Raw genomic sequence first — 14,054 nt, 5'->3', positions numbered from 1 at the left:
ATGAAGCAGAAATATATTGTCAAAAATTTCGGAAATGGTCAGTGCTTACTCAGTGGAATGAGTGCGCCCTGGCTGCAAAGTTCAGAGATGGCCTTTCTGAGGCCATTAAAGATGTTATGGTGGGGTTCCCTGCGCCTACGGGTCTGAATGAGTCTATGACTATGGCTATTCAGATTGATCGGCGTTTACGGGAGCGCAAACCTGTGCACCATTTGGCGGTGTCTTCTGAACAGGCACTTGAGACAATGCAATGTGATAGAGTTCAGTCTAGAAGTGAACGGCAAAACTATAGGAGGAAAAATGGGTTGTGCTTTTATTGTGGTGATTCAGCTCATGTTATATCAGCATGCTCTAAACGCACAAAAAAGGTTGATAAGTCTGTTGCCATTAGTACGTTACAGTCTAAGTTCATTCTGTCTGTGACTCTGATTTGCTCATTATCATCCATTTCCGTCGATGCCTATGTGGATTCAGGCGCTGCCCTGAGTCTTATGGATTGGTCATTTGCCAAGCGATGTGGGTTTAGTCTTGAGCCTCTGGAAGTCCCTATTCCTTTGAAGGGAATTGACTCTACACCTTTAGCTATGAATAAACCTCAGTACTGGACACAAGTGACCATGCGTATGACTCCCGTTCATCAGGAGGTGATTCGCTTCCTGGTATTGTATAATTTACATGATGTTCTAGTACTTGGTCTGCCATGGTTACAAACTCATAATCCAGTCCTTGACTGGAAAACAATGTCTGTGTTAAGCTGGGGATGTCAGGGGGTTCATGATGATGCACCTCCAATTTCTATCGCTTCATCTACTCCTTCTGAGGTTCCTGTATTTTTGTCTGATTATCGGGATGTTTTTGAGGAGCCTAAGCTCAGTTCGCTTCCTCCTCACAGGGATTGCGATTGTGCTATAGATTTAATTCCTGGTAGTAAATTTCCTAAAGGTCGTTTGTTCAATCTGTCAGTGCCAGAGCATACTGCTATTCGGGATTATGTTAAGGAGTCCTTGGAAAAGGGACATATCCGTCCATCTTCGTCCCCTTTGGGAGCAGGTTTTTTTTTCGTGGCCAAAAAAGATGGGTCCTTGAGGCCTTGTATAGATTATCGTCTTTTGAATAAGATTACCGTAAAATATCAGTATCCTTAGCCTTTGTTGACTGATTTGTTTGCTCGCATTAAGGGGGCTAAATGGTTCACTAAGATTGATCTTCGGGGTGCGTATAATCTTATACGAATAAAGCAAGGTGATGAGTGGAAAACCGCATTTAATACGCCTGAGGGCCATTTTGAGTATTTGGTAATGCCTTTCGGACTTTCTAATGCTCCTTCAGTCTTCCAGTCCTTTATGCACGATATTTTCCGTGAATATCTGGATAAATTTATGATTGTGTATTTGGATGATATTTTGTTTTTTTCTGATGACTGGGAGTCTCATGTTCAGCAGGTCAGGAAGGTGTTTCAGGTCCTGCGGGCTAATTCCTTGTTTGTAAAGGGCTCAAAGTATCTCTTTGGAGTCCAGAAGATTTCTTTCTTGGGGTATATTTTTTCCCCTTCTACTATTGAGATGGATCCCGTCAAGGTTCGGGCTATTTGTGACTGGACGCAGCCTGCATCTCTTAAGAGTCTGCAGAAGTTCTTAGGCTTTGCTAATTTCTATCGTCGTTTTATAACTAATTTTTCTAGTGTTGTTAAGCCTTTGACGGATTTGACTAAGAAGGGTGCTGATGTTGCTGATTGGTCTCCTGCGGCTGTGGAGGCCTTTCGGGAACTTAAACGCCGGTTTTCTTCTGCTCCTGTGTTGCGTCAGCCTGATGTTTCGCTTCCTTTCCAAGTTGAGGTTGATGCTTCCGAGATTGGAGCGGGGGCGGTTTTGTCACAGAGAAGCTCCGATTGCTCGGTGATGAAGCCATGTGCGTTCTTTTCTAGAAAATTTTCGCCCACTGAGCGGAATTATGATGTGGGTAATCGGGAACTTTTGGCCATGAAGTGGGCATTTGAGGAGTGGCGTCATTGGCTGGAGGGTGCTAGACATCGTGTGGTGGTCTTGACTGATCACAAAAATCTGATTTACCTTGAGTCTGCCAGGCGTCTGAATCCTAGACAGGCTCGTTGGTCACTGTTTTTCTCTCGTTTCAATTTTGTGGTTTCATACCTGCCAGGTTCAAAGAATGTGAAGGCGGATGCTCTTTCTAGGAGTTTTGTGCCTGACTCCCCTGGAAATTCTGAGCCCACTGGTATCCTTAGGGATGGGGTGATTTTGTCGGCCGTCTTCCCAGACTTGCGACGTGCTTTGCAGGAGTTTCAGGCGGGTAAACCTGATCGTTGTCCGCCTGAGAGACTGTTTGTTCCGGATAGTTGGACCAGTAGAGTCATCTCCGAGGTCCATTCTTCTGCGTTGGCAGGTCATCCTGGAATATTTGGTACTAGAGACTTGGTGGCCAGGTCTTTTTGGTGGCCTTCCTTGTCGAGGGATGTGCGTTCTTTTGTGCAGTCTTGTGAGGTTTGTGCTCGGGCTAAGCCTTGCTGTTCTCGAGCCAGTGGATTGTTGTCACCTTTGCCTATCCCGAAGAGGCCTTGGACGCACATTTCCATGGACTTTATTTCGGATCTCCCTGTCTCTCAAAAAATGTCTGTCATCTGGGTTGTGTGTGACCGCTTTTCTAAAATGGTTCATCTTGTACCCTTGCCTAAGTTGCCTTCCTCCTCTGAGTTGGTCCCTCTGTTTTTCCAGAACGTGGTTCGTTTGCATGGGATTCCGGAGAACATCGTTTCTGACAGGGGATCCCAGTTTGTGTCTAGATTTTGGCGGACGTTCTGTGCTAAGATGGGCATTGATTTGTCCTTTTCGTCTGCATTCCATCCTCAGACGAATGGCCAGACAGAGCGAACTAATCAGATACAAAAACCGTGTGCACTAGCGGTGGACACCGCGTCTGACAGCACCACCATCCAGCTCGGTCTCCTCAGTACCGCTCCTATCTGACTCACACATAAGACGCTGCTTTTGTGTACCCTATGACCATACGGTCTATTCTATTATTCTACAGTACGTTACTGACGAAGGTCCATTCAAGGACCGAAACGTTTATTGGGTACTACTACGATTAAAATTGCACTAAAGCATCAGTTGAGTGCTGGGTTCTTTTTCTTTATAGAGCGAACTAATCAGACCTTGGAAACTTATTTGAGGTGTTTTGTTTCTGCTGATCAGGATGACTGGGTTACCTTTTTGCCGCTGGCCGAGTTTGCCCTTAATAATCGGGCTAGTTCTGCTACCTTGGTTTCTCCTTTCTTTTGTAATTCGGGGTTTCATCCTCGTTTTTCCTCTGGTCAGGTGGAGCCTTCTGATTATCCTGGAGTGGACATGGTGGTGGATGGGTTGCATCGGATTTGGAGTCATGTGGTGGACAATTTGAAGTTGTCCCAGGAGAAGGCTCAGCAGTTTGCTAATCGCCGTCGCCGCGTGGGTCCTCGACTTCGTGTTGGGGACTTGGTGTGGTTGTCTTCTCGTTTTGTTCCTATGAAGGTCTCTTCTCCTAAGTTCAAGCCTCGGTTCATCGGTCCTTATAGGATCTTGGAAATTCTTAACCCTGTGTTGTTTCGTTTGGATCTCCCGGCATCGTTTGCTATTCATAATGTATTCCATCGGTCGTTGTTGCGGAAGTATGAGGTACCTGTTGTTCCTTCGCTTGAGCCTCCTGCTCCGGTGCTGGTGGAGGGAGAATTGGAGTATGTTGTGGAGAAGATCTTGGATTCTCGTGTTTCCAGACGGAAACTCCAATATTTGGTCAAGTGGAAGGGTTATGGTCAGGAGGATAATTCTTGGGTGGTTGCCTCTGATGTTCATGCTGATGATTTGGTCCGCGCTTTTCATAGGGCTCATCCTGGTCGCCCTGGTGGTTCTCGTGAGGGTTCGGTGACCCCTCCTCAAGGGGGGGGTACTGTTGTGAGTTCTGTTTTTGGGCTCCCTCTGGTGGTTACTGATGGTACTGGGTGATTTGTGTTCTGCTGTCTCTGGTGTCCACCTGTTCTATTAGGATTTGGGAGTTTCCTATTTAACCGGGCTTTCTTGTCATTTCCCCGCCGGCTATCAAGGTTATCAGAGTGTTTTGTTACCTCAGCTTCTGGCTTCAGTAATCTTCAGGACAAGCTAAGTTTTGATTTTCTTGTTCCACGTTTTGCTTTATTTTTGTCTTGTCCAGCTTGCATATAATTGTCTTTTTGCTGCTGGTTGCTTTAGTGGGCTGTAATTGCTCCTCATGTTCCATGAGTTGGAACATGAGTTCAAGTAATTACAGGATGGTTTTTTGAAGGGTTTTTTGCTGACCGCGCAGTTTACTTTTGTATCCTCTGCTATCTAGTTTTAGCGGGCCTCATTTTGCTGAATCTGTTTTCATACTGTGTATGTGCCTTCCTCTCATTTCACCGTCATTATATGTGGGGGGCTGCTATTTCTGTGGGGTATTTCTCTGGAGGCAAGAGAGGTCTGTGTTTCTTCTAATAGGGGAAGTTAGATCTTCGGCTGGTGCGAGACGTCTAGGATCAACGTAGGCACGTTCCCCGGCTATTGTTATTTGTGTGTTCAGGTTTAGGGTCGCGGTCAGCTCAGGTTCCATCACCCTAGAGCTCGTTGGTGCTTGTCCTTTTGTGATTCCCTGCCATTGGAATCATGACAGGCACGGAGGTACACCCTTTGCGTCCCAGAGCTTCCAGCAAAACAAATAGACAAGCTGGACAGAAAAAATAGCAACAAATAGCAAAGAAGCACTTAGCTATGCAGAGCAGCAGGCCACAGGAATGATCCAGAGAAACACAAGTCCAACACTGGAACATTGACAGGAAGCATGAATCAAAGCATTAGGTGGGGTTAAGTAGAGAAGCACCTAACGACCTCACCAGATCACCTGAGGGAGGAAACTCAGAAGCAGCAGTACCAGTTTCCTCCACAAATGGAAGCTCCCAGAGAGAATCAGCCGAAGTACCACTTGTGACCACAGGAGGGAGCTCTGCCACAGAATTCACAACAACCACCGCACTATGACCAGACCACATATTACCACCACAAAGTGACCGAATAATATCACATACAAGGAACAAATACCACCGCACTATGACCAGACCACATATTACCACCACAAAGTGACCGAATAATATCACATACAAGGAACAAATACCACCGCACCATGACCAGACCACATATTACCACCACATAGTGACTGAATACAATGCTGATCAGTAATAAAAAAAACCACAATACTAATATCACCATCAGTGCCATTATACACAGGAGATGTGTACTTAGTATGCAGTGTCTGTGTACAGGTTGTACAGTGATCACCGGTGACATTATACACAGGTCCTCTGTATATAGTATACAGTGTATAGTGTCAGAGTACAGGTAACACACTGACTCACCAGTGACGTCTCTAGGTGAAGTCCTTCATCTTTCATCCAGCACAGACTGCCATCACTTCATTCAGCCAGGACTTGTCTCTGCAGGAAATAACACAGTTATCTCGAGCTCCGCTTGCAGAACACATTACTTTTTTCCAACTTCTACATTACACCACATGAAGAAAAAAAGGCGACATAGTGTCACTCTACACAGTAACAGGACCGCCCCCCCATTTAAAACAGTGCCCTCAAAAAATAAAATAAATGTATCACTGCAGTAATAATATCCCTTAATTAGCCCCTATGGTAATAATAATATCCCCCACCCTGGCCCCTTGTGTCTCATTCCTGGCTTCAGCCATATGTTCACCCATCCTGCCCTCATGAGTATCCATCCTGTCCCATGATCCTGCACGATGTCTCCAACCCTGCTCCATCTGTCTCCAATCATGCCCCCATGTCTTTCATCCTGCACCGTGTCTCCAATCATACCGTGTATCTCCATTCTGCCCCGTGTCTCCAATCATGCCCGTATCTCCATTCTGCCCCCTATGGCTCCAATAATGCCCCCATGTCTCCAATCATGCCCCCTGTGTCTCCATTCTGCCTCGTCTGTCTCCAGTCATGCCCCCAGTGTCTCCAGTCATGCCCTGTATCTCCATTCTGCCCTGGTGTCCAGCATTCTGTCCCTGTTTCCAGCATTCTGCCCCTGTATCCAGCATTCTGCCCGTGTCTCATAGTCTGCCCCTCGTGTCCAGCATTCTGCCCCCGTGTCCAGCATTCTGCCCCCATGTCTCACAGTCTGCCCCTCGTGTCCAGCATTCTGCCCCTCGTGTCCAGCATTCTGCCCCTCGTGTCCAGCATTCTGCCCCTGTGTCCAGCATTCTGCCCCCGTGTCTCACAGTCTGCCCCTCGTGTCCAGCATTCTGCTCCTGTGTCCAGCATTCTGCCCCCGTGTCTCAGTCTACCCCTCGTGTCCAGCATTCTGCCCCTGTGTACAGCATTCTGCCCCCGTGTCTCACAGTCTGCCCTTCGTGTCCAGCATTCTGCCTCGGGGCCTCCTGGATCGCCGCTCTAAAAAAAAAAAAAAACACGAGTTCTTACCTGGCCGCGCTCCTGCGGCGGGCGAAGCTCACTCCCTCCACGCAGGTGAAGCACGCACTCGCCGGCGGTTGACAATGACATCAGACGCCGGTGAAGTGCGCACTGCGGCTCAAGTCAGCTGCCAGCCTCCGACTGGCTGGCGGCTGTTAACTATTGACGTGTGGGCGCGGGCCCGCATGTCAATAGCGTGCTGCAGCGCCTGTAGGGGGGCCCGGTGAGCAGATGAGACGGGGCCCGATGCGGGCCCCGTCTGCCCACTGGGCCCCATACGCCAGTCATGGCTGTAATGCCCTGATGGCGGCCCTGTCTGTAACCATAGAAATACAAAGGTCTGCTTAGGAGCTGTAGATGTAGAATCCTTTGTACAAACGCAGCATCCATGACATTATCAAAGGATTTATATCCATTTGCATTTATATAATTACTACTAAATAGTTTAAAAAGCAAAATATAGAAAATAAAAAAAAATGTGAAGAATAAATAACACATGTTCTAATTCTCCCATCTTTTTTGCTGTAGCATAGGCACTACGAAGAAAGGCATTGGACCAACGTACTCATCAAAAGCCTCACGCACCGGTCTCCGAGTCTGTGACCTTCTGTCAGACTTTGATGAGTTTTCATCCAGGTATGGGCTATTGTGTTACCTTATTATTATCCTTGCCTGAAACATTCAAGCACAACAAGATGCCGACGTACATGACAGCAGCTTCTTATCAGTCATCAAGAAGTGTAAAGGTACCGTCACACATAACGATATCGTTAACGATATCGTTGCTTTTTGTGACGTAGCAACGATATCGTTAACGAAATCGTTATGTGTAACAGCGACCAACGATCAGACCCCTGCTGGGAGATCGTTGGTCGCTGCGGAATGATCAGGACTTTATTTCGTCGCTGGATCACCCGCTGACATCGCTGAATCGGCGTGTGTGACGCCGATTCAGCGATGTCTTCACTGGTAACCAGGGTAAACATCGGGTTACTAAGCGCAGGGCCGCGCTTAGTAACCCGATGTTTACCCTGGTTACCATTGTAAAAGTAAAAAAAAAAACACTACATACTTACATTCCTGTAACGTCCTTCAGCGTCAGCTTCCCTGCGTCCCCCGGTGTCAGCGCTGGCCGGCCGTAAATCAGAGCACAGCGGTGACGTCACCGCTCTGCTTTCCGGCCAGCGCTTACACAGTGCAGGGAAGCTGAGGCCGGGGGATGCGACAGGAATGTAAGTATGTAGTGTTTTTTTTTTTACATTTACAATGGTAACCAGGGTAAACATCGGGTTACTAAGCGCGGCCCTGCGCTTACTAACCCGATGTTTACCCTGGTTACCGGGGAACTTCGGCATCGTTGGTCGCTGGAGAGCTGTCTGTGTGACAGCTCTCCAGCGACCAAACAGCGACGCTGCAGCGATCGGCATCGTTGTCTATATCGCTGCAGCGTCGCTTAATGTGACAGTACCTTAAGTATGGGTGTAGGATTGTGGTTGTTCAAGGTCAGAAAAGAAGGTCTTCTCCACTTTGGTCTGTAGACTGTGACTGATAGTGAAGCTTCTCACACTTGACATCTATCTATCCCATATCTATCTATCTGCCAGCATGTGAGATGAGTATTGTCTCATCAGTCCAGGATTCTGGGATCATCAAATGTTCTATTTTGTAGGTTCAAAAACCTGGCACATCAGCATCAGTCCATGTTCCCAAATCTGGAGGTGGATATAGAAGGACAGCTGAAGAAACTGAAGGTAAGACAAAGCTCCGCATGTAGTATACAGGCTGCCACAAATGCCACAGCAAAGAATGTTATTTCCCCTAAACCCAACAAGCTATATGTTACAGAACCCCCCAGCACCAAGAATGTTATGCAGTACTAGATGGCAGCCCGATTCTAAAGAATCGGGAGTCTAGAATCCATATATACTTTATTTATTCAAATGTAAGAATAATACAATTAATAAATAATAGTAAGAAAGAACAAAAATAATAGGCAGTATATGGAGAAAACACCAAACAAAAGTTCAAAATTGGTGTGAAAATGTCACTGAACCACTTCACAACTAAATATATATAGTTTTGGTAAATGGTATTATCATTTTTTTGACGAAATTCGGCAGGAGCTTGAAGAGCAACGTCACTGGGCCCGCCTCCACGCAGTAGAAACTTGCTGTGAGGTAAAAATTCAAAAATCACACCAAAATGGCGGGCGGAGTGTGTCACAGTACGGCACGTTTCTGATTGGTCGCTCGCAGCAGGCGGCAACCAATCAGACACTGGACACTGTTGACGTCACTTATCTCCGGACATTAGCTCCGGACATTAGCTCCGGACATTAGCTCCGGACATTATCTCCGCACATTAGCTCCGGACATTAGCTCCGGACATTAGCTCCGGACAAAGCCACGGAAGTTGGCACAAATTGCAGGAAGTAGTATTCTAGGCAATTAATCTCCGGACATTAGCTCCGGACATTAGCTCCGGACATTAGCTCCGGACATTAGCTCCGGACAAAGCCACGGAAGTTGGCACAAATTGCAGGAAGTAGTATTCTAGGCAATTATATATTAGATATGTATGTATAATAGTTTCCATGTGAAATGCATCAGTCCACAGGCTGCGCCCCTGGACAAGATATTCTCTTTCTGACCTCCCCCCACCTTTGTAATTCCCACAGTAAATATCGGCAGGCTCCGGCCCCCTGAGGCTATTGTAATGTATGTCTGGCCTGCTGTTTTCCTATTGGCCTGCCCTGTGTATATGTGTCACATATTCTGTGTGCTGTAAATAAAGGGTGTTCTTAGACTGGAAATACGTGGAGAAGCAGTCAGCTTTTATATGCTCTCATGTAATCAAGAAATTCCTGCCAGCGTCCTTCATTCAGAATCTAGCAAAAGCAGAGTGGACCTCCTGAAACAAGGGGGGTGCTGAAGGAGGTACTCCAGCACAGTAGACCCCGTTACACTATAGTAATCTACTCATTATAGGATGACTTATAACTGTATTATAACGTCCTGTAATATCACAGTTACACTGACTCTCTAAACTAATAGACCATCCTATACCACTCATCTCTTCTGTCATTTTCTTTAACGTTCTAGATGTACGCTGAGAAAATCCGGCCAATGGTTCGAGATGGTGTATACTTCATGTACGAAGCCCTTCATGGATCTCCAAAGAAGATTTTGGTGGAAGGAGCTAATGCTGCGCTACTTGACATTGACTTTGGTTAGTAAATCTAAGATGGATGAATGGATGAATGGAACGATTGATGGATGGATGTTACGATGGATGGATGGAACGATGGATGGATGGAACGATGGATAGATGGAACGACGGATGGATGGATAGAACTGTGGATGGAACGATGGATTGATGGATGGATGGAATGATGGATAGATGGAATGATGGATGGATAGACCGTTGCATGGATAGAACGATGGATGGATGGAATGATGGATGGATGGTATGATGGATGGAATTATTGATGGATGGGTGGATGGAATGATGGATGGATGGATGGATAGATGGAATGATGGATGGATAGACCGTTGCATGGATAGAATGATGGATGGATGGAATGATGGATGGATGGATGGTATGATGGATGGAATTATTGATGGATGGGTGGATGGAATGATGGATGGGTAGAATGTTGCATGGGTAGAATGATGGATGGAAGGATGGATGGAATGATGGATGGATAGAACGTTGCATGGGTAGAATGATGGATGGATGGATGGAATGAGGGATCGCTAGAATGTTGCACGGATAGAATGATGGATGGATGGATGGATGGACGGAGCGATGGATGGATGGAACAATAGATGGAAGGAACGATGGATGGATGGAACAATGGATGGATGGAATAACAATTCTCCTATATGTTAATAGCCCAGATAATCCGTTGCCTGATTCTAATAATAACCTATGACCAGTGCACAATGTAAATTACCATACAATTTCTGTTACCGTTTTGTTGCATTTTGCACATATTTTTGGAATTGTATTTGCATAATTGATAAAATGATCTATTCTAGAGAGGATTTTCAGAGGGCAGAAATAATGAACTGATTTGTCCCGATCTCTGTGCTGTGTGGTCATCGATGTGTGACAGAGAGAACAAGTAAAATCATGATGTACACTAATATAATAAATGACATAATGGTGATTAAACAATGTATCTATTTAATGAGAAGAAAGCTATTCTACAGTAATTAGCTCGGGGGTTGGACATATTATATAGTATCTGGACTGTAATTATCGGATTATTTTATTCATTAATGTCAGGCTTCACCCAGACTCATTGTGGAGGCGGCGGCAGTCGCTGATTAAACACACGCATCGCAAATTGGGTTAAATTAATTTATTGATGTCATCGACTATTCATAGAAAGTGAATGCTCACAAAGGATACTTACAAAGAAAACATGGATCTATTAAAGGGCATTTCCAGAAATGTGCATCGTTGACCTAAGCCCAAGGTCCCCATACACATTGGATTAAATTCAGCTGAAGCTGCCCATGTCAGCGGGAACCACCGACCACCTAATGTGTATTCTCCCCTGACATGGGTGATAAGGATTGGCCAGATAGAATCCCAATGCCAGAGCCTTACTTTTCCCCAGGCAGATAAGCCATCACATTTCTGGAAATGCCCTTTAATAGATCCGTGTTTTCTTTGTCACATGTGTGACCTATGGGGCCACCACCAATTTGCAGACCAAAAGGTGCCACATTGGGTGTGGTGTTTTCCACCCACAAACTTCAATGTTACTGAGAAATCAGCATTTGATTGGATATGTAGATGAGGCTGAAGACCTATGTTAGATCTGAAGCCTCTGTCACTCCAGCTCTATTCCCCGCCCAGCACCACCGCCTTCTCCTGCTTGACTGACAGCTTCTATGCTGTATGACTTCAGGCAAAGGTGCTGCCAGCCAAACATGAAGTGGCAGGGCAGAGCGGGAAAAAAGCTGGAGTGACAGAGGCTTCAGATCTACCGTAGCACTTCAGCCTCATTTGTATATCCAAATCAAATGCTGGTTTCTCAGTAATGGAGGAATGGACTGGCCATCTAAAGGTATCGCTGGACTTGTCTATAAGAGCCATACGTGCACATAAATAGTTTTGGGGTGAAATCCTAGACATATTCCCCTTTAATGGGATTTTGGGTAAGTGTCTCAAAGAAGTTGCACTGTATGTTTTTGATTTTAATTTTTTGCTCTTTCCCCTAATGCGGCCTCCCTATCTGCAGGTACATATCCTTTTGTGACATCATCAAATTGTACAGTGGGAGGCGTTTGCACTGGACTTGGAATCCCCCTTCAGAATATAGGGGACGTCTATGGTGTGGTGAAAGCTTATACCACCAGAGTGGGCATAGGAGCCTTCCCAACAGAACAGATAAATGTGAGTACTCCGAGACCACAGAATTGTAAAAATATTTAAAAAAAAGTCTCTTTCACAATTGTGATACAGTTCAGATTTTGTGCGACTGGTCTGCTCCCCTTATTGCATGCCAGCGGACTACCCCATACTTCCAAGGATCAGCTGCATAATTGGTTTCACTCCGAGCATCCTCATCCACCTACCTGAGATATAGTTATATTTTTTTTTTAGATTCATGGACCCCTGATGATGTTAGGTCCTTAGCAGCACTTATAGACTAGGAACGTGAAAAATCTTTGTTATCTTCCTCTGCAGCAACACTTCACTTACATTAAAGGGGTTCTATGGAAAAGAACAATATGGCTGTTTTGTTAGTAAAGCAGCGCCATAACCATCCACACTTTGTGTCTGGTATTGCAAAATGGCCCCATTCACTCTAACAGAGCTGAGCTGCAATACCAGACACAACCTATATACAAGTGTGGCGCTGTTTTTCAAATCCTGGACGACCCTTTTAAGGATTAAACAAAATGCAGTAACATCAATGAGATGTCCATGTAATGCTTGGAGGAATTAGGTCATCTGGAGGGAGAGACACTCTTCATAGCCACTCTCCACTCACTCTCCTTTATTATATGGATATTACATCATGGGGAATATGAATGGACTATCTAAAGAAGACTCAGTGTGAGAATAGGGTGTCAGTAATTGAGTCTTAAAGGGAACCTATCATGTCCCCAAATGCTATTAACAGTAGATATAGGGTTAATCTGCAGGATAATAGTGTTTCATTGCTGTCCCACCGCATTATTAAAAGTGCAGCTACTGGAAGAAAATTAACCTTATTTCTTCCAGGAGCTGCCAGCTTTCAGTCATAGAGGAGTGCGCACAGCGGCTACAGGCATCGCTAAGTACACATGCCCGGCACTTTGACAGCTCATAGCGCAGCGCATCTGTGCAGAACGAGCTATCAATCTAAGGGTTGGGGCGTGCTTCCCGTCACTGTGTACTGAGCAATGACTGAAGTCACTCTGGGGACGCCTCTATGACTGAAAGCCGGAGATTACTGGGAGGAATAAAGTTCACTTTCTACTGTTAGCCGGGCTTTCAGTAAGGCGGCCAGATGGTATTGGGACTGGAAATTAACCCTATATCTACAGGTTAATAGTCTTTGGAACATAACTGGTTCCCTTTAAAAAAAAATTGGTTAAGTCGTTGTTCTAAGCACCATGGGGCTGTGTGTTTGGAAGAGCTTCATAGTGCCATGAATTTGGAGATAAAACATTTACTGGTGAGAATTATCAGCCATGGACCATCTTCATGGATAAGTGATAGAAGGGTTAGGTCCCTTCACAACGTTTCTTCTATGAATGAAGGTGTAGCTTATTTACTCACAGAACACCTTGCTCTTTCTTCTTTCCAAGGAAATCGGTAACCTTCTTCAGACTCGTGGTCACGAGTGGGGAGTAACCACAGGCCGGAAAAGGAGATGTGGCTGGTTAGACCTGATAATTTTAAGATATGCCCACATGATCAATGGTTTCACTGCGTAAGTCAATCAATGGTAACTCAAAGCACAGACCCAAACCCAGAGACACAGTACAAGGCCAGGACCACAGAGATCAATAGCATTATAGACGCCATTTTATTGAGTTTATGGGGATGGCTTCTTGACCACATTACAGAAGGTGTCCTCACAACAGTCCCAAGTATTTCTCTATAGTTCATAGATCATCCTGTTGCACTTTGTGAAAGTGATCTTCTTTTTCCTTTTACGACAAAGAAAACATTAACACTTTAGTCATTTGTTTCAGTAAAATTCATATACGGTAAATCAATAGTACATGTGAACGTAGGAAACTCTGTAAAATATCTGATCACAGAAATGTTTCTTTCTCCACTTAATTGCTATTTTCCCTCCCTCTCTCGCCTCTTGAACTCAACATTAACTCAGAAATACAGTTAAAATCCTTCTAAAGAGGCAGACTGCTGCCAGCACACTGAGAGATCACATTACAGCTACCGATATGAAGTCTTTGGAAATGAGAGGGTCAAGGATATACAGTGCCTTGCAAAAGTATTCGGCCCCCTTGAACTTTTCAACCTTTTTCCACATATCATGCTTCAAACATAAAGATATCAAATGTAAATTTTTGGTGAAGAATCAACAACAAGTGGA

The 14,054-nt window shown here is 45.2% G+C and overlaps 1 protein-coding gene across 1 annotated transcript in view; it reads left to right on the top strand.

Annotated features, from left to right (window-relative positions):
* ADSS1 (adenylosuccinate synthase 1) overlaps positions 1-14,054 on the top strand; it is a 119,985-nt gene that overhangs the window by 101,466 nt on the left and 4,465 nt on the right. The window contains exons 6-10 of the mRNA XM_069734272.1: positions 7,016-7,123; positions 8,157-8,238; positions 9,589-9,715; positions 11,742-11,896; positions 13,300-13,424. Coding sequence (XP_069590373.1) covers positions 7,016-7,123; positions 8,157-8,238; positions 9,589-9,715; positions 11,742-11,896; positions 13,300-13,424 — 597 coding nt within the window. The remainder of the gene's footprint in view (positions 1-7,015; positions 7,124-8,156; positions 8,239-9,588; positions 9,716-11,741; positions 11,897-13,299; positions 13,425-14,054) is intronic.

This window comes from Ranitomeya imitator, chromosome 1 (genome assembly GCF_032444005.1).
Source record: "Ranitomeya imitator isolate aRanImi1 chromosome 1, aRanImi1.pri, whole genome shotgun sequence".
Classification (NCBI taxonomy): Eukaryota; Metazoa; Chordata; class Amphibia; order Anura; family Dendrobatidae; genus Ranitomeya; species Ranitomeya imitator.
This window is presented reverse-complemented; position numbering and strand designations above follow the sequence as displayed.